The sequence below is a fragment of the Eublepharis macularius genome, chromosome 7 (genome assembly GCF_028583425.1).
Source record: "Eublepharis macularius isolate TG4126 chromosome 7, MPM_Emac_v1.0, whole genome shotgun sequence".
Lineage (NCBI taxonomy): Eukaryota > Metazoa > Chordata > Lepidosauria > Squamata > Eublepharidae > Eublepharis > Eublepharis macularius.
This window is the reverse complement of record NC_072796.1, coordinates 6,141,682-6,162,115: the sequence shown is the minus strand read 5'-3', so window position 1 is coordinate 6,162,115 and position 20,434 is coordinate 6,141,682. Positions and strand designations below refer to the sequence as shown.

The 20,434-nt window shown below is 42.8% G+C and overlaps 2 protein-coding genes across 7 annotated transcripts in view; one reads left to right on the top strand and one right to left on the bottom strand.

The window, feature by feature from the left end:
- Positions 1–11,242, top strand: part of FAM193A (family with sequence similarity 193 member A) — a 77,504-nt gene extending 66,262 nt beyond the window's left edge. For 5 of the 6 annotated variants that reach the window (XM_054984618.1, XM_054984621.1, XM_054984620.1 and 2 more), the window contains 3 exons: positions 4,981–5,731; positions 7,899–7,980; positions 10,467–11,242. In XM_054984618.1, the coding sequence (XP_054840593.1) occupies positions 4,981–5,731; positions 7,899–7,980; positions 10,467–10,560 (927 nt within the window). In that variant the 3' untranslated portion in view covers positions 10,561–11,242. Of the gene's footprint in view, positions 1–4,980; positions 5,732–7,848; positions 7,981–10,466 lie in introns of those variants that run through there. The other variant, XM_054984619.1, reaches the window with a different exon arrangement.
- A 1,661-nt stretch (positions 11,243–12,903) lies between these two features.
- The window catches only part of ECSCR (endothelial cell surface expressed chemotaxis and apoptosis regulator), a 38,416-nt gene continuing 30,885 nt past the window's right edge, over positions 12,904–20,434 (bottom strand). Inside the window, exons 5-7 of the mRNA XM_054985676.1 lie at positions 18,486–18,522; positions 13,925–14,010; positions 12,904–13,205 (exon numbers count right to left, since the gene is read on the bottom strand). Of these exons, the coding sequence (XP_054841651.1) occupies positions 13,168–13,205; positions 13,925–14,010; positions 18,486–18,522 (161 nt within the window). The 3' untranslated portion in view covers positions 12,904–13,167. The remainder of the gene's footprint in view (positions 13,206–13,924; positions 14,011–18,485; positions 18,523–20,434) is intronic.

Here is a 20,434-nt window from a genome sequence, read left to right as displayed (position 1 = left end):
GCAAACTGAACTGTCAGATGACTGACTATTCTTGCCAATTACAGACATTTGAAGGAAGAAAAATAGCAATGAATCTGATGTTAGACTGATATTAGACATAAAGATCTTTTCAGAAAATTTTCAGATAGTTTTGTTGTGTAACTGCAAAGCAGGATATGAATTTTAGTCAGCATGACAATCTCTCCCAACCATTGCTTTTATGTAATTCTGTCTGTTGCAGTTTTGGGGTCGGCAGAGGTGGTCCCTGGCCTACTGCTGGAGACTCCCAGACATTGTTCTGGAATAATTCAATAGACAGGTGAAATAACCTTTTCAGAATTGGTTTCAGTTTTCCTTTGCTGTGGCTTAAAGGGGAAAACACCAAGACTGTGTATGATGCTTGGAAAAGAGCACATCATGTGCAAGCTCCCCCTAAAAAGTGAGGCATCCAGATACCCACACAGGGAAACACTTTATGTGCAATTGACCATTATAATATTTTCTTGAATTTTGTCCCAATGATCTGAGATTATAGTTCTTTAGGGAAGGAAGACGATAATCCTCTGGCAGCATGATCTATCTTTCTTTGGACACGTTCAGGTTCTTTCAGGGCATCCGATTGAAGCTCCATATTTAGCAGAGCATTTATGTCGCTTATTTTTTAAACTTCTACATAATGTCCTCATTTCCCTGTCATAATTTTTGATCCATTGATGCTCTGTCTAAATTAGTACAGTCAGTGCTTGGTAATCCTTTTACACAGACCTCACGGAGTATGTGTTTGGCATCTAGCATGTGCTCAAAGTATGCATTCAGTCAATAATACAGCACTGGACAAAAGTTTAGCTGTATTTTTAGGGGCTGAACTATAAACATAATACAGCTTATTCTACTATATAAAAGGCAACCCATGTTGCTGATGACTCCCTTTTTTTCCTGGCACAGGCACAGTGAGTTGTCAGCAACATCGTGCCTGCGCCAAGATAAGCCTGGAGAAGGTGCAGCCCTCCCAAGGCCTCTGTGGCGTGGCCTTCCAAAGGAGGCCTCCGGAGCAACATGGGTGGGGAGGCCCAGTGCCCTAGCACAGCCCTTCAGAGGCCCAGGAAGGCCTGGTGCACTGACAGGAAGACCCATTAAGGCAGCACAAGGGCTGCGCCGGTGGAGGAGCGGCCTTCTCTGTCACTGCGGGGCCTTGGGAGGGGCGCTATGCCATGCTGGGCCTCTCTGCTGCCTCTGCGACCACAGAGGCGGCAGGGAGGCCTGGTGTGCCAGTGCAGCCGTCTGGAGGCCATTTTCTAGTGAAAAAATATTTTTGAATTACATCCTGCTGTATCTAGGGTCCAGATGTCATATCATATCATATCTAGTTCCAAATGTTGCAAAACTGTTAAATCCAGGAATTAGTCCAAGCATACCAGAGGCAACATCAGAAGACACCTAGTTTCTTAGTAAGAAGGTGTCTTCATTATGTCTGGTTTTAAAAATCTGACATATGGGAGGAAAGAAGATTATTCCAGACTGGAAGGGGAAGAAGAATAAGAATAGAACAAAGAACAAGGAACTTTGGGGATAGATAAATAAGGGATGAATGATAAATAAAGGGGCCCCAAATTTACTTGGTAAAAATTTTAAAGAGAATTCCCTATAAAAATACGATGGTATCTGCTAGTACAAAGGATTAAAGGTTTGTAAAGTAAAGATTGGAAAGGGGTATAGAAGTATTATTCTATTATTTTGGGTGGTTAATGTGTATTTGAAAGATTAATTTTTAGTCTAGGCCAGAGTTGTATGTGTTGAGAAATATGGACCCCCGGCGGGGGGGAGTATGTTTTCTTTTTAATGTCATGTAGGGACATTTTTATGTATGTATGTCGTTTATATTCCGCCTTTTTTGCTGAGACTCAAGGCAGATTACATAGTGTGGGATCAGTACAATCAGTGGCAAGGACAAGGGCAGGCATTTTCGTACAGTGTCAAGAACATTTCCATAAACAATGTCATAGGGTAAATGAATACAAGTTTACAAAGACATAATATTAGCAAGGATCCAATATGGGGTTGAAGAATTGCTGAAACAGAACACAAGAAATTCTAGGACTTACATTAAACAACATGAAGCACAGGTGGTATATAGGAGTGTCAGACTATGGCATTCCAATAGGCTAGAGTCTGCCTTCCTCCCTTCTGCAAGAAGACAAGGTCCCTTGGTTTCAAAAGGCTTTATTCGAAAGACAGCATTCAGGCCCAGGTGGCCACGTTCCAGGTCCAAGCAGATCCTGGCTGAGCAAAGCTTTGTTAGGAATGAGATACAGAACGAAAGTTGTTACACATCAAACTCTCAGAGCCCAGCCTCCCCCCAGAGTCCACACATAGCAGAAAACTCCTCGGTGAGAACGCTGGCCAGCCAAGGTCGGCTGAGAAGAGAACAGATAAGACGCAGCATCCTCTCCCATGGACTCGGCTCCTGGCATCCCACGGGCCTAGAGAGAGAGGAAGACTAAACAACTGCAGAAATAAGTATGGCGTTACTCAGGTTGCATTTCTGTAGAATAACAGACTCTGACAAGGAGTACATATTTAAATCAACAGATAATATGTAAGGCAACATAATGGTGAAGTCCGTGGTTCCTAACTCATTAGCAAAATGTTGAAGTGGTTTGTCTGCTGACAGTGGAGGTATTGGATTGGAATGATGTAAGTTTTAATTGAGATTGTCAAACTTATAGTTACAAAGAGATATAAAAGTATACATAGCAAATTGGAAGCCCTTGATGATTTTCTGTGGAGAAGAAAAATGAATTAATGATCAGTCTATGTTAAAATGTGGGATGTTAAGGATATATATATTTAAAGAAAAAGAAAATTAATTAGACCACAAGCTGATTGATGTGAAAAGGATGACGTGTCGTAGGGGGAAAACTGTAATGACTAATAATATGAGTTAGTTTTCTTTTTTAGGTCTCTGTGTGTAGGCCACTCTAGGCCTTTATTAGTTATATGTATTTTTCTTTTCCTTTCTGTTCTCTCTCTTAATTTTTCTACAATAAAATAAAAATGTAAACATTAAAAAAAAATCTGAACTATTTCTGCAATGGTATCAGTTGCTGATTTGTCCAATCCTACTAAGCCAAAGATTCGTGGTAAAAGTTTCGTGTGTTTGGAATAAAAACAGTTCTGAGAGGGGAAGGTAATCAGCTGAAATAGATAAATCCAAATGATTCCCATTTCACCCTTCTCAAGGACTTGGGGAGTGATTTAAAGAGTACGTTACTATTCTTCCTATTTGCTTCCAGATTGGATTACTTGATATATTTACATGGGAGTGGTCCTTTCCTCTTGAAGGAAGTTTGAAATGACCATGCAAGCATGGTGTAATGGTTACAGCGTCAGACTAGAATCTGGGAGACCCAGGTCCAAACTCTCTATTCTACCGTGGACGCTTCTGGGTGACTTTGGGCCAGTCACTCACTCTCAGCCTACACTACCTCACAGGGCTGTTGTGAGGATAAATGGAGGAGGGGGAATGTCAGCCACTTCAGGTCCCCGTTGGGGAGAAAAACAGAATATAGATTAAGTAAATAAATTCAAGGTAGTAGCTATTCCCACATTTTTGTCCTGAAAAAGTTATTGCTGTCTGTTTTTTCCATAGTTTTTCCATAGTGAAAATAGTTATTGCTGTCTGTTTTTTCCATAGTTATTTCCATAGTTTTTCCATAGTGACTTGCAACGATTATTTGAAGGTATCTAATAGGCTTGTGTTCTTGTTCACGAAGCCTAATTTTTTTCCAACATCCAGAACTGAGGAAAAGGACAAATTAACCTTTTGACTTGTAAACATATTAGCAGCAGAATGTGTACCATCAAAACTGGCAAATTACCTGATTTGTTAAACTTAAAGATTTGTGTTATTGTCATCCTCATCATCATGAAAACATTTATATCTCAGCTGAACTTTCACTTTTCATACACAAATATACAAACAGGTAAAATATGACCAGTCACTACAGAATAAATAACAGTACTGATTCAGTGTAACGATTGTGAATGTGTACATTTCCCCCATGCCCTTCAATACAGAATATTACTCTGAGGATAGAGAGGAAAGCGGAATTTCATGGTAAATAAATGGGAGGAAAAATACCCAGAGTGGCCATTTTGTTAGACAGCTTTTATGCCCATATCGGGACTGATGATGGGGCTGTGGCACGTTGACCGCCTCAGAGCAAGAGTGATCTCTGTTTTCCTCTTCCTCCAGAATTTCAAGGACAGTAAAGCAAATAAATGGCACAAGGCTAAGGATTGGCTAAGTATTGTTCCCTCAGCTTGCTTCTTTCCTGCCTTTCAGTTGTATGCACGTTTCTGTGTAAGCTGCTTTCTTGGATATTGGTTATTAAAGTATGTCTTTTCCCTATTTACTTGTGAGTAGTAACTAGAAGAAATGAGGAAGTCCAATAGAACATTTTACAAATGATGTATTGTCGAAGGCTTTCACGGCCGGAGAACGATGGTTGTTGGGGGTTTTCCGGGCTGTATTGCCGTGGTCTTGGCATTGTAGTTCCTGACGTTTCGCCAGCAGCTGTGGCTGGCATCTTCAGAGGTGTAGCACCAAAAGACAGAGATCTCTCAGTGTTACAGTGACTGAGACACAGTGTTGACTGTGACACTGAGAGATCTCTGTCTTTTGGTGCTACACCTCTGAAGATGCCAGCCACAGCTGCTGGCGAAACGTCAGGAACTACAATGCCAAGACCACGGCAATACAGCCCGGAAAACCCCCAACAACCATTTTACAAATGGCTGTATTTAATGTTGAGAGTTAAGCCTTTAACCATTTCTCCTTGCAGTCTTTTGAGTAGAAAAGAATATGATGGATCTGTTCCATATTTTATGTAGTTGTTATGCGTGTCATGTTAAGGAGTCAGTTGTCTCAAACAATTTGTTACGGCTGTAATACCTTTTGGTCCCCATAGACATTTTCAAAAAACAAATTTGTCTTCACAGTTAAAAGAAAAGGCTCATCTTGAAACTGAAGCTGGAGTAAAGGAGTCTCACCAGCTGCAAGATGAGGAAGTGCAACTGAAAAAGGGACTGCAAGAAGCGCAGGAGTTTCAGGCCGTGAAGAAAAAGAAAAGAGAAAGAAGCAGCCCAAACTGTCCCCCACAGACTCAGAATTGCCAAGTAGTGGTGCCGCCTGACTCTGGACCCCCAGAAAATACTCAGAATGGACTACAGGGGAAAATAGAAATTGCATGTGATTCGCTGTCTAAGGATGCATGTAATGTTAAACAGGGGCCAGTTTCAGAAGATGTCTGTGAGTTGCCTAATTCAGTGAATGGCAAAGGCTCAAAGCCGTTCTTCAACACAGACATGACCGTGAAATCCCACGAGCCTCTTTCTTTGCTCCTTAATATAATGCATCATCATACAGAAAATAAAAGCAAACAGCAGATAACACAAATAGGTAAGCTCTTTGCTGAAGAACTGAAAAAGCCATCCAAAGCAACAAACCTTCAGCCTAAAATAAAAAACCAAATGCAATCCAAAATAAAAGCAGCAGCTGCAGCCTCCAAAAAAGAGGAGAAGAAAGTAAATGCTAATAATATAAAGCAGGTGAATCAAGCAACTGAATCATCTTTGGCAAGTGGCTCACCAAAGCAGCACAATAAGCTGGTATTGGAAAGTTCTCCTGAGCCAAAGTACAAGAGCAAGAAAAATAAGAAAAAGAAAGGCGACAAAGGGAACTCATCAATTGGTAAGCTTTTATTTTAAGCAACAGACTCCTGTCATTCTGGGGCAGAAATAATACTGAACTAGAGAAGAAACTGATAACTGTTATGTAGGACCAAGCTACATTCTAGCCCAGGCCCACCCCTATTTTACTGAAATGTGCCAAATGAGAATAGAAGAAACAGAGTGAGTGTGTGTGTTTGCAAGAGGGGCACCCTTAACACATCCCCTATTGCCACACCCAGTTGCTTCTTCCCAAGTAACATTTCCTCCTTTGCTGTCGTAATTACCTTTGTCCAAGCAAATGTGATTGGAATCTGTATAAGGAATAAGTTGCTGAATGGAGGTGACATACACCAGAAGGTGGTGGGCAGAGAGTCATCGCCTTGGGTCCTCCTGTAAGGTGTACCTCATTCTAGTTATTTCTCCTACAGACCTCTCTCTGATTCTGTTTTTATCTAGGGCATAGCTTTTGGGATATGTTGTACAACACCCAAGCAGCAAGCTCCCTTCACTAATGCACAGGGAGCATACTTTTTAATAAAGGGGCCCGAATGGTCATAAGGAAAGGTTTAAAAGGTGTGAGAAAGCAGTAGTTTTGCTTGGCAGAGGGTGAAATTTGAAATTCAGTGAAGTTCGTTTTGTTATTAGTATCCCAGTCAGGCAACTGCTGTTCATATTCATGTACAATACCCGTGTTGAACACAAGCAGCAAGTATGACCTTGGATGACGGAACATCTATTCAGAAAACATAGAGGGCATGTGCAGTGCATGCAGCAGTCTTTACAAGATGCTAACGTAGCCTCGCCTTCCAGTCCCAGCCTCTTTCCCTTCAGAGTGCTGTCCTACCTCCACCACTCATTTTGGGATACCCAGCAGTCTTACTTCCTCCACGGCAAGGTGGCTGTCACTAGAAGGAAGAGAGGCTGTGCTCATGGGTGACACGAGAAGAAAGACAGTTGGATGCCCCAAAGTAAAATGTGGGGAGACTTCCAAGTGAGAGGCTGCAGCAGTATCCTGCTATGCGTTCATGGGATTTAGAATGGCTTCTTAGACTGCTGGCCTTGAGTCCAAACTTGACCATACCACCTCATTGAGTCTGCCATGGGGATACAGCGCCTTTTTTTCACTTTTAAAAATGCCCTGGGGGCCTGATCCTGCTGGGGACTGCAGCACAAAGGGATGAGAAGCTCTTGTCCTCAGCTCAGCTCTTGAAAATAGCAGAGAACAAAAACGGTTCTGCATCCACATGATGGACTTGGGCATTTGGGATCATCTAATTTGACTCTCAGTTTGACAATCAAACTGCGTAATATCAAAGTTATGCACTTTAATTCCAGTTAATTTCAGTTGGAGAATTTGAAACGTTCCGTTCTCTGTTGAATCATGATTTACAAGTGGTTGACTTTGGTTGCATACTGCCCACACCCTGCATCTCATTTGAGTCTCTTTGTTGACTGGGGCTGCTACACATGGGAATCAGTTAGTAGAACTCTCTAAAACTTCCATGTAACCAAAAGTTGGGCTGCAGTGCGTGAAACAAAAAGTCCGTGGTTTATACTTTTATTGCCTGTTGATACCCGGTCCATCAACACACTGAGGGTTTTTTATTTGTTTTTCTCTTAGAACAAGCATTGATTTTGAGTGGGTATTCTGTGCATCTAACAACATAACTGTCACTTGGCTTTACTTCTTGGCAGTATCTTTATTTCGTTACGTATATTTACAGCCTAAGGGCTGTATGAAGATTGCAACAGTAGTATGAACTGCTTCGTATTGCAAACGCATGCAACTTAAACTTGATGGAGTTGCTAAGATAAGGTTAAGATTCTTGTGGCTATATATCAAATCAAAATTGTTAATGTAACTACATCACTTCATTCGGTAGACGCGTGTCTTTGATTTTTGCTATAGGTCTGAACAGGCATATGTTCAGTTGAATGTTAGTTGAGCCACACCTAATGATGAGAGCACTCCGCAGTGGGGTCAGTTGTGGGTGATGGGGGCTCTCTCTCCATGCAGAGGCTGGACAGTCATGGATGCTTCAGCTTGGATTTACTACATTAAGGCAAAGGGTTGGACCAGGTGCCCTATAACACACCTTCCATCTCCATGGTCCTGTGTTTTAATTTGTTTTCTAGGTGAACGGGTTACCAGCATTTAATCTTGTACGTACAATGTGATTTTTCAGATGATGTATTTTTGCCCAAAGATGTTGACCTTGACAACGTGGAAATGGATGAGACAGAGCGAGAAGTGGAATGTTTTAAAAGGTAAAGGAAGGGCCATGTGTCTTTCTGTCTGCTGCTATGACCAGAATAAAGATTATGTATTTTGTTTCTGATCCTCCTCTGAGTAGGCACATAGCCCTGTAATGGTGTAGAGGACTGAGCAAAGGTTTGAATAGGGCCCAGATAATACTTTTCTTTATTCTCTGCTCTTACGACTACAGTCTTGAGCATCAACAATACAGAAGACCAGAAAGCAATTATAATGATAACAGCAATTAATGATAATAATAACGACGGATATAACTAACATCGCCCAGCTGGAACACCGAGTTGTCCAGATCTGGCTGTTTATTAGATTTAATCACGTAGGAGCAACTGAAAGAAAACTTAACTAAAACAAATCTTGACACGTTTTCTGGCGGCTGCTTGAGGTAGCCCAAAAATTTAGGAGCCGGGTCCATTTTCCAGCTTTTGGGGTTTCATCTTTTAATGACCCAATTTTCTAATTATTGTTACCACAAAACCTAATCCTATCTTGCAATTAGGATTACAATTGTAATTGTTGCTTGTAATTGTATTAAAACTATGGCAAAAATATTGTAATACAGGGATAACCCTGGTTGCCATCACCACAATTAAAACCTAACCTCTCTCTCTAGCCTAACTTCCTCAGTTTCTCATAACTCCATTAATGCTTTTAAAAAACTGCACTAAATTGAACACGAGCCAGAATAGCAAGCATCTGGTCCAGGTATGAATTCCACTACCAACAAAAGGTGTAAAGTTTACATATAAACTGTGAAAAGAGCTTCATAAACTTGTGTGTCATACATTAAAACACTCTGATGCAGTGTGATAACTAAGCTTTTGGTTGGGTCCAGTTGTCAGGTTCTGCTAAGGGCGCTGCCCTGTGAGACGCCAGCATGCCTGACTTCAGCCTTAAGGGACCTTCAGGGAATATGTGGGATCCCGCTCTGTGGAAGGAGAGGGGGTATACCTCACCCTCACACTCTCTCAGTCCACTCGCAGGTCCCTTCAACCTGACATTGTCCCGGCTGCCTTCCATGACAGCTGTCCCCATCCAGCTGTCGGTCTTACTGTTACTCCTCCTCCTCCTCCTCCTCTTTGTCTTCTTTCCTCCACCTCCTCTCCACTGTCCTCTCTCTCGTTCTCGTTCTCTCTCTCTTCCACTCCTCCACACTCCTACACAACAACCCACCCCACCCTGTGGGTGGACTTCCCTTACATCCTTTCCCTCATTCCTGGCCCCACCTGTCAGCCACACCCCTCTTTTGCCCGCTAGCCTTGGCCTTGGCTGCCTCAAGCAGCTGCACCTGGGGTAGCTAGTCTGGCTGTTTGGGGCAGCTACAGCTGTGCTCTCTTGGCTGGCTGCCAAGCCTCCTCTGCTCGGAGCTTCCAGCAGCCTCAGCTGGTCTCTATTATTCCCTTCCTCCCTGTTTGCAGGTTGGGGCGTGGCTCTGTGCTGCTTCTGCTGTCCTGCCGGTAAGGTTGCTGTCTGGCTGGCTGACGGCTGGCTGTCCCTATATCTTGTGCCTTCTCCCTCTGCCCTGGTCCCCTCCTGGCTGTCCTTACTCCCCCTGTTGGGGCTCTTAGTCTCCCACTGGAGGGTGGGGCTAGCTGGCTTCCTCCTACCCCGTTTGACTCTCTGGGGCTTGGGTGTCCCTTCTCTTTCCCTCTGTTGCTGGGCGTGGCAGGTCCATGGTGTCTGTTTGAATGGCTGAGCGGTGATCGTCTGGCTGTCTCCCCTCTCCTTCTCCTGTTAAGTCCGGGGGCAGAGCCTCAGATCCCAGACATCAGTCAGCTTTTTCACTCAGTCTTGGTTAATTCCCTCCCTTTTACAGCCTCTGTTCCGTATGGCTTTTGTTCATGCAGGTCTTGTGATCCCAAACGACCCCTCCGTTCCTTTTTCATCAGTAGAAAAGCTGGAATCTCCAGTGGATGAAATGCTCTGGAGCAATGGGCTGGTTGCTTGGTGAGCATGGAGCTGAGAGCATCTTCAAAACATGAGGGCATCATTTGATCCCTTGTGCCAGTAGTTGGCATCCTTAACCCCAGTCAGTTCATTTTTAGTCCGTCGCAGTTTTTGCTCCTTAACAGTAGCCATGTTTTGAACTGAGCAAGACTTGAACAGACAGCAGCATTGGCTCTGCCCCATTGACTCTCCTCAGCCACTCACTCCAAGGCGAGTGTGATGGCTCACATCATCTATTGCAACCCATGCTCATGTGGTCAGTATTTTTGACTTGTCAGTTCTGTTAAGGAATCTTTTGGGGTTTTAAATAGTTTGTGCTGTTCTATCAGATCTTCTTGACCTACTTAGCATGATTGTAATATCTCTAACATTACATTTTCCTTTATAGCTAAAATCAACTCCACTCAAATGTCAGTTTATGTTTTAAATAGTTGTTAATTGGGAAGCTGGCCTTTGAATCACAGGACATTATGACCTGAACAAAGCCAGTGCTCTGTTGGGATCTGTTGAACCCTTACATATATTTTCTCAACAGATTCTGCTTGGATTCTGCCAGACAGACGAGGCAAAGGCTTTCAGTCAACTGGTCCAACTTCAACTTGAAGAAAGCTAGCTTTACTGCCCACTAGAAGACACAAATGGGCACCTGACTGCTATTGGCGCTAATGACTAACACAGCTTTCTACTGTGCTGAGAACTGCTCTGGCTCTGCGAGAGACAACCTCGTTCCCAAGGCTGTGTGGATCTGCACTGATGCGCTAGCCTTTGTCCTAATTATCCTAGCAGACTGAAAAATTGCTGCTTTTTCTGCATTTGTTAGCTTGTGTGTAGACTTCTCTGATTGTAGCTCTCGAGTGCTGGAGATAGAACAATTGTTTCCATTTCTGGAAGGCCCATGTTGTCGGTGACTTTCAGCAGTTGTGTTGAAACTGGGCTCCTGATTTGCACCACCTTTGGTTTCTGCCATTTCAATATGACCTCCCCTTCAAATAGAGCAGTGGATCCATTTGCTCTTTCGGCTATAGACTTTTCATGACAACAATACTATTCTGGGACGTGCATCTACTTTGTTTTTCACAATCTACTGTTAAGAATGTACAAGTTAAGCTATTTGTGTTTTGATTATTTCTTATTTGTAGCCAGCTTGTGTAAACTTGCAGAAGGCAATTTAACAAACAGTACTCGCATATCAAATCAGTAATATTCTATAATTGTATTAACACTGAAGCCTACCTGGCTAATTTTTAACATATTGTTAAGTAATATTAAAATCATGCCTTTCTTGTTGAAAGATGGAATACATCAGTATCAGAAAACACACAAGTCCTTTTCTGTATTTTTCACTGTCATTGTGGAAGGTGTGGGGGGAAGCCAGTATCTTCAATATTTGACAAGAAAGAAAGACTATCCCTAAACAGCCAGAATTTTTTACCTAACACGATAAGGCTTTTGAAGGCAACTGGTACACTGAGGTCGCAGTTCAGCATGTAAAAGGCAAAGTAAACTAATTCAGATGGAGTTAGTAAAAGACCTAAGGTTAAAATTTTAAAACCTTATAATACAGATTACAGGCAGCACAGTTCTGTTCCAGACTTGTACCCACTAAGGCCAATAATTTTGCCAGCAGAGTGACACCTTTGCATTGGTGGGAAGCTAGCACTTATTAATTCTATCACTGGCAGGACTGGGGTATGACAGGGAGGAGGAAGTGTTAGAATCCTGTGTACTCTCAGAGGTGGGGCTTGCTCCTGACAGTGGTGTAGCATTACACCAGCAAAAGAGATGGCATAAGTTAAAACACTCCCATTGGAGTCTGTCAACGGCCCCAGACAACTGTCCCCCCTCTCCTCACCAAGACTCTCCTGCCAATCAAATTAGAGGGTAGAATTCTGACTTGACAATACAGCCATGCAGTGCCTACCACCAGAAGTATATAAGGCCTGGCTAGGGAAGCCTGGCCTCAACAGTCAACATGCATACTGTGTCCCCATATCTAAATAACTATTAATTTAAAACCTCCCACCCAGCCCTCTTATCAATCAAGACTTTCTGAGGTGGCTTACAAATCTTCATACGAAGCATTCATCTGGGACTATTTTGATGGGACAAACACCTAACCATCAGTCAGAACACAAGAACAAAAAAAATAACAATTGTCTTCAGAAAATCCCTTTATTTCTATTCTATGCTCTTAAGGGGAAGGTCAAGAGGTGGCTTAGCAACAATTAAAAACAATATAAACAGTAACAAAGTGAAAGGTAACAGCGTAAAGTCAGTTGCACAAATAATCAATACAGTTCAGAAGCTGCAATATAAAAATGACAATTATACTGTAAATCAAAACAAACCTAGCAGTAAAAACAAAGCAATAAATAAAACAAGTAGAGTAAGTAAAAGTAGAAACAAAGCATAGCCCTGTATCTGCTAGTCAACCTCCTTAAACAGGGGAGACAAATGCAACAGGAACTCCGAAGATGATCTCTGCTGCTGATCAGCTCCACGAAGGTTAGCTGTAGAGAGAGCAGTCCTAGACTGTTTGCAGGTACCCTGCCCAGGACGCCAGACCCAAACAAGAATTCTCACCCCACTAGTGAAACAGGTTGGAAGGACAAAGCACCCTATATAGATCTGTGTAGGAGGAGAGACTCGTAAGGGAGGGGAAGCCCATGCGTCAAGGCATAACACTTGCATCTGCTTCATCCCACCCTTGAGACTTAGGCTTCCTGTGCTTGATGTTGAAATGAAAAGGGGATTGTATAGGCAAATAAATAGCTATCCGAGTACAGGGAACTTTGGGTAAGGATCAGGGCTTTTTTTCAGCAGTAATGCGGTGGAACAGAGTTCTAGCACCTCTTGAAAATGGTCACATGGCTGGCGGCCCCGCTCCCTGATCTCCAGACAGAGGGCAATCTCAGCTCCCCTCTGTCTGGAGATCAGGGGGCGGGGCCACCAGCCATGTGACCATTTTCTCCGAAGGCAATTTAAGCTTTAGAAAAAAACCTTGTTCCAGCTGACCCAAAGTGACGTCATTGTTCGGTCCTGAGTTCCATCACCGCTTTCCCCAGAAAACCCCTGGTAAGGATGATATATCCCCTCAAGAATCGCTCAGAATACATTGAAGACACAGTTGAAAACTAGGTGATGTCCCAAACAGGATTCCCATTCTTTTATAAATGAAATATTTTCCTGCGTTCCCTATTACGATAGAAAATCATTGCAAACTCTTTATGGATTCCTTATTGTTCATCATGTGTTACCATTGACTTCGTAATACCTAGAAAAGCAAATGAGAAGGCTTTAGTGTTACAGATGCAGAAATCAAAGCTACTGTTTCCTATTTATTTATTTAGGAAATCTATAGGCCATTGCTCTGGTGTACTGCTAGCCTGTGTTGTTTGCCTAGGCAACTGAGAAATAAATCCATCTAAAGGACAATGGTTCATCAGGGACTGTGGTTGATACATGTATAGCCAATGGCACGCATGTTTTGAATCTCAGCTCATGGGAAGTTAACTGCATGCCCAGATTCCTGTTAACTTTAGATAAGCCGCAAAAGGACATCGTTCTTGGCTACAGTCATGCAAGCCTGCCATCGTGATCAAGCACAGAATAAGTAAATCAAAAAGTGACCTGGATTAATAAGAGTGAAAATTTTTGTATCATGTTATATCGCAGAAGACTAAACTTTTTCTGATGCATTAATGTGGAAGCCAGGGCTTTTTTTCAGCAGGAACGCAGTGGAACGGAGTTCCGGAACCTCGAGCGGCGTGGAGGGCAATCTCAACTCCCCTCTGTCTGGAGATCGGGGCGGGGCCACCAGCCATGTGACCATTTTTGCCGAAGGCAACCCACTGAGTTCCACCACCTCTTTTCCCAGAAAAAAAGCCCTGGTGGCAGCTATTTTCACACTAACAGAGGTAGGCTTTTTTGCAGGATGGACTCTACCTACTTCCCACTATGGGTCTGCACATGAGAGTTTTTCCTTATACTTACCCTTGCTGTTGTTCGTGTTTAAGTTCTTCATAGAGACCAGCATAATGTTCTTTTTGTCCGCTGCAGGATCTGCATCATCAGAGCAGCTGTCAACAAAGAGAGAGAGAGAGAGAGAATGCATACCTCTTTGAAAAATCTGGTCCTGTCATGAGAAGTGTTTGTTTCTACTGCTGGTTACCAATGCCTAGGAAGAAGAAGGTTCGGTGGCTCGCTATTTCAGTTTCGGTCCACCGATACTGGGAATAAAACGCTCAACAAGCTCTGCTCAGAAATGGCCTAAATATTACAAAGGCACAAGAAAGGTTTCTCCAAGCTCTGGAAGATCAAGCTTGAGCTGCATATAGATGTATGGAATAATATGTATTTGAGGGGAGGGGAGGTTATTATGCAGCAGGACATGTTTTATTGTTTCAGTTACCAGTTCTTTCCACTTTTCTTTGATGTAACCAAACTTCCAGGAAGATTCTCACTTGTGGGATGTGTTGCTGCTTTGCATCTAGGCTGAGGCTCTTACCTCCAGGGAGCCAGCTACTTCTTTCTCTGTCCCTTGGCGGTCTGTGATTTCAGTACATTGTCACTGCCCCATGAATCCACTGCTGATATTAAACAGAGGAGGGAAGCCGAAAACCCAGCTCACCTTCGAGGTGCAGAACTTCCTGTTGGCCATTTCCCATATCAAGCATTAAGACTCAATGTGGTGTTAACTTAAAGGGGCTAGGAGAAGAAACAGCAGGAGGCAACAGAGGGTGAGCAACCCCTACTGACTGAGCAGCTGAGGAGGAGGCAAGCCAAAGTCTGAAAGACTCTGCAAAGTATTTCCAGTTTAGCTAATGGAGACCTGACGTGGTCCAGGGAGCTGGATCATCAAGAGTGACTGTTTGGGCAGGCCAGGTGCTTAGATCACCTGCTGCCACTCCTCTACAGGTAGAAGAGGAGCTAGAACGCTACGAGACCCAGAAAGTGAGAGATCTCGGCGGTGGGGGAGATCCTGGATAAAGGATTTTCCTCATTGCCTTGAGGTCCCCTCGGAGAAGGGCGAGCTAAAATCTCTGCAGTACTCTTTGAGTCATTTGTTTGGCATAAGGTCGCCAGAAACCAAGCTTCAGAACCAGATTTGGCCAACTTGAAACGAAAGAAACAGCACGAAAGACCCAAATGGAACAAATTGAGGTAAAAGATCCTTATCTTGCTTTCGGACTTAAAATGAGAAGAGAAATTTAACTAAAAGTTAAAATTGTGGACTAAGCTGATAGAACAAGAAAGGAGCAAGGCATTTTGAAGGAAAAAGTGGAATTTGATAGACTATAAAGCGTAAAAGAAGTGAAATTAATTTTTGTTTATGCATACCTGCGGTTTTGGAAGAGATAACTGGCAGTGAGAAAAGGGGAGGAGGTTGAGAAGCTGCGGAGCAAACATCGCGAGAGGTTAGAATGCAAGGAGAACAACGAGTGACACTGCCTAGAGAGGCTTAAGCTGGAGAGCAAGAAGGAAGTGGAAACAGCAAAGAGACCTCGGAAGGAAAACAAAGGAAAAAACACGAGATATAGCAACGAGAGGACAAAAGGAAGTGGATACCCACCATTCCGGAAGTGAAAAGGACAAAGCAAGTTACCATAGAGACTCTCTGCCCGATATCTGGTGAGATTAAAGTAGTCTGGATTTTCAAAATAAAAGACAAAAAGGATATCTGGGACGGGGAAGAATCTAGTGTAGAAGCATGAAGAAAGTAGAGAAGGAAGGGCAGGTTGCCATAGGAACGGCTATAGAATCACTGGGGGAAAAAGTTACAGAGGGCTATGAAGAATTGAGCAAATCTATGCAGAAAATGGAACGAAGTTTGATTAAAAATATAAAGGATTTACTAAAAGCAGAAGAGGAGGTGAAGAATGAGCTACAAGTAACAAAGCAGATAGCTCAAGAGATGGAACAAAAAACCACCGAGTTGACATTGAGCTTAAAAGTTGAAAAACAAGCTTTTCAAGATCGTGTGGCAGAAATTGAGTACAAAACTACAGACATTAAGCTGGGAATTCGCGATATGTTAGGGGAAACAACGCAGAGTGTGCAGGAACAAATGACTGAAGTTCTGGCAGAATTTTTAAAGAAGCAATCAAAAGAGCCAACAATAAACATGGAATACAGAATCAACTCCAGTTATGTACAACAGAAGAATTTACCAAGAGATAATATTGTTCAAGTGAGAGAGGAAACCCGGAAAAGAGGCAGAAGTGCAAGATTCAAGTTATAAACGGGAATTACTTAAACGACTAAGTTTTCAGCTTTAAGCTACAAGAGCTACCTAGGGGATTGAATTTATGGTTAAAATGTAAAGTTAAAGGAACAATGTATTGTCGAAGGAACAAATTGATAATGTAAGATGAATGAACAAACTGGAAAATGCTAAATGTAAAGTTAAATGAATTAATTGATAAGAAAATAAGGAGAACAAAATTTAAGTAAAAAAAAATGTAAAAGTAAAATTTATTTGTAAAAGATGTGGAGAGATAGAAATATAAGAATGAAACTATAGATGGAATTATTTGAAGGAATAAGTTTTTAGTTCTAAGTTAAAAGTGCTATCTAAGGGATTGAAGCTAAAGCAAAAGTGCAAAGTTATATGTAATTGGCTAAAGAAACAAATTGTAATAGATTGAAGACTGGATTTAAACTGTTGTATATTGTGGAAATGAATAGTTTGATAAGGAAGTTATGAAAATAAATTTAGGTGAATTTTTTTTTATAGAATGGGGGAAATTTAAAATGAAATTTAGGTGGAATTAAGGGGGATCCGATAGGATAAGAGTACTCTATTGATAATTACAGAAATGTAATGATAAAGAATAAGCTAGAATTTTGCCTTTAATTATAGGGACAAATGAAAGTAATATAGAGTTAACGATAAGAAATAAAGGAGTCATAGTGCTGTTGGGAGTCAACATAGAAAAGGGGGGAGGGGGAGGGGGAGGGGGAGGGGTGGGCTACATATATCAATATATGGGGAAATCATGTTGCAAAATGATTGGTAGAATGTATGTTAACCCACCCAATAAAAATTTATTTTTTAAAAAAATGAAAGACTGCAAAGGAAGCAAATCCACCCTGAAAGCATTCCTACAGCCTCTTGTAACAAAGGTTGCTCTTCCAACAGCTAGAGTATCCCCAGAGACCTGCCACTGATAAAGGCAAAAGAGTCTGGAAAGGTGACCCAGAAGAACTGCTTGGTTGATGGGCAGAAAGGGGACTTCTGGCTCCCCATCTGAGAGGGCACTACAGAATTTCTGTGGACCAAAGGGAAAAAATTATCCAGACTTTATTGAAGCCTTCAACCAGAGCCGGTCAAAATCCAGTTCAGAAAGACCAGAAAAAAGGAAGAATTTCTTACTGCTGATGACAAGACCATAGCTAAGGTCCTAGTGGAAGTTGTTGAGGGCAGGTTTGGTTCGGAGTTCTATGTGAAAAATACTAGAAAGGTGATCAAAAACCTTTTGAAGAAGCAGTGGTAATTATGACCAAAATAGGAAAAAAGTATGCAACTTTGGAATGGTAAAAGAACGTGAATGGCATGAGTAAGCTTAAGTCTTTTAATCTGAAGGGAAGTATGAAATATAATGTAAGAAAAGCCTACTGGATGGGACCAATGTTCCATCTGCTCCAGCATCCTGTTTCACACAGTAGTCAACCAGTTGCTATGGAGGACCAACAACAGGGCATAGAGGCCGAGGCCTTCCCCTGAAGTTGCCTGCTGACACGGCATCTGAATGTAGTAACTTTGGTAACTGTGGCTTGTCACCACTGACAGACCTCTCCTCCATGACGCTGTCTAATCCCCCTTTAAAGTTTTCTACACCTGTGGCCATCACTACCTCCCCTGGCGGTGACTGACTAGTCCCATTTCAGTAGAGTTCCTTCTTTTGAAATCAAAAGTGATTATTTTGGACTTTGGAAGCAACTTCCTGTTGGCATTAACGATGAAATTAATAGCATTGTGATCGCTGTTCCCACTCAGTGTGACAACATTTATATCTCACACCAGGTCAGAACCAAGCCCAGAGCTGCTACGCCTCTAGTTGGTTTTGTGACCAACTGCTTCAGTGCACAGCCATTGATGATGTCTAGAAAGCTTGCTTCTGTGGCATGACTCAAGTATATATTTGTCCAATCAGTTTGAGGGTAGTTGAAGTCACATACTCCCCTTTTAGCCACCACACTTACTTTCCTCTTTGAACTAAATTACACAAGATGAATTACATGAGGACACTCAAGTGAAGGGAGATGCAATGTTAGCTGGGAAGCATAGTTTGAATTTCACTCCTCTCTACAGAGCCGGCAAAGATCACTCCTCTGAGGGTTTGTTAATTTCCTCCTTGCCTTCTTGAAGGCTCTGTCAATTATTATCAAACTTTCTAGGGAGCAATCTTTGCCAGCTTTGGCTCTTAGCCACTACACCAAACTGGCTCTTCTGCATGCCAAGCAGATGTTCTGCCACTGAGTCACAACCTCTCCCCTAACCCATGGTCATTTTAACAAGCAAACCAAGAAAGGAAATGATTAAGTAGTTCACCTGTAAGAGACTGTCAGCTGTTGAGGTTTCTGTTTATCTGTTGAAAAAGAAAAAAAAACGTTATTGCAGACTCGTACAAATATATTCAAAACAAGCAGAAAATACGAGGCTGTTCCATTGCTACTGAACAAAGGACTTCAGACAGTAGGAGACAGACTTCCAAACAGCAGGAAAAGACGAAAAACTTGCTTGTGAGAGATTTAATGTGAGATAGTGAGAAGACACCCAAATAATGAAATAGCATTTAAACCAGAAGTAGTATCAACAGAAGAAAGGGATCCAAGTCAGGAGAGGGAAAAATAAAACAGAATACCTTCAGCATAAAAATAGTATTTCACGTTACATGAATGTATAATGGTTGCCAGGCCGAAGAATGATATAGAGGAAAAAAATGGGGACTGTAGACAGAAACTGGAACTGCAGCAGAAAAAAGGAGAAGAGACGCAGACGCAGACGCAGATTCTGAAAAGAGAGAAAGGATAAAATGAAGCTTGTTTGCCAAAACCCCGAGAATTTGCCAACACTATTGAAAAGCTGAGGAAAGATCAGAACTCAACTAAAGTCAGGAGGCTTAGCCAAAAGAGATCATGCTACACCCTTGCAAGTCATTAATTTGTGACTCATGATTTCACTTATTCATAGTCTGTGTGTCAGGTCTTGCTAGGTAAATTCCCAAACACTTCATTGCATCACTCAGGTGTATGAGTTAAAGTTACTTTATTGAAGAGAAATACCAGTATCAAGATGGTCAGACAGGATCATTGCCTGGAATGGCTCAGGATGGTAAAGCAAGGTTAATTATAGGGCAAATTCCCCAGCCCAGCCCAGTTCCTAGTAAGGAAGAAAGTCCATTAGGATTTTGGCTCTCAGAGCCTGGGGAGAAGGGAGGAGGGAAAGGATGAGCATTGCTCAGTCTCTTAGAAGTTCGGTGCAGTCTCTGCTGTACTTCAGGGTCACTTTCTCAGGCCTGCCAGGAAACCATTACCAAAACACCTACAAGAGAAGCAACTAGCAGTCCTTCAGCAAAACAGATTTTACTCTGCATGATCTCAGAGGCATATTAATCCAGCTAGCATGAGAGACACAGTAAGACATTTAACACGTTACACAATGTGGCCCCCAGTATGTTTTTACTCTCACTGCACCATCATGGCAATCATTACATTGACAAATTTTGTGGGAAATGTGGTAGTTTTGTCATTGGGAGGCAGCAGACCCCTGGGTCGTGGGCTGGGCCAACCCAAGCAGAGTAGTCAAAGTCCAGTCGAAAGTCAGAGCATGAGTTCAAAGCCAAGGGTGAGTCCAAAGTCCAAAACCCAAGTCAGGGAGTCCATAGGTCAGTTACCGGTAAGGTCAGGTCTAGATGCAGGCAGAGACAGGGCACTGCCCAAGAGTTACAGGAGCAAGGTGAGGTTCAAGGGACTGGTTGCAGCAGGAGCAGGAATACAACACATTGCTTCCATGCTTGACAGTTCCTCTAGACTGGCTTGTATAGCCAGGCGTGCTTTGCAACCAGTCGCTTGGGCTCTAGTCTGATGCTACTCATCGTTGCTGTTCACAAGCAGCTGGTGTCGGCCCAGGAGGCAAGCACTGTACTGTCTCTCCTGCAGCTCCACTCTCTGCCTTCGTCTGCGGCACTGTTTGGGTATAGGTGAACCTGGGGGGGTGGAAGCCCCTGGCTGGGCTTCCTCTTCGGCTCTGCCTCAGCTGCTGGCTGTGAACTCTGATTAGCCAGCAGCTGTTCTTCCTGATCACCGGCTTCAGCTGAGTCAGGGCTGGATACACGAAGCTTCTCTTCTCCTGAGGAGTCAGGGCTGGCAACACGCAGGGCCAGTGCCACAGTTTCTGGTACCTGAGGCCAGGGGCAGCTTTAGGGTTGTTGCTGCCCCCACACGCGCACACGTGCACGCGCACCAGGGCTGCATGATGACATCTCTGCATGTGACATC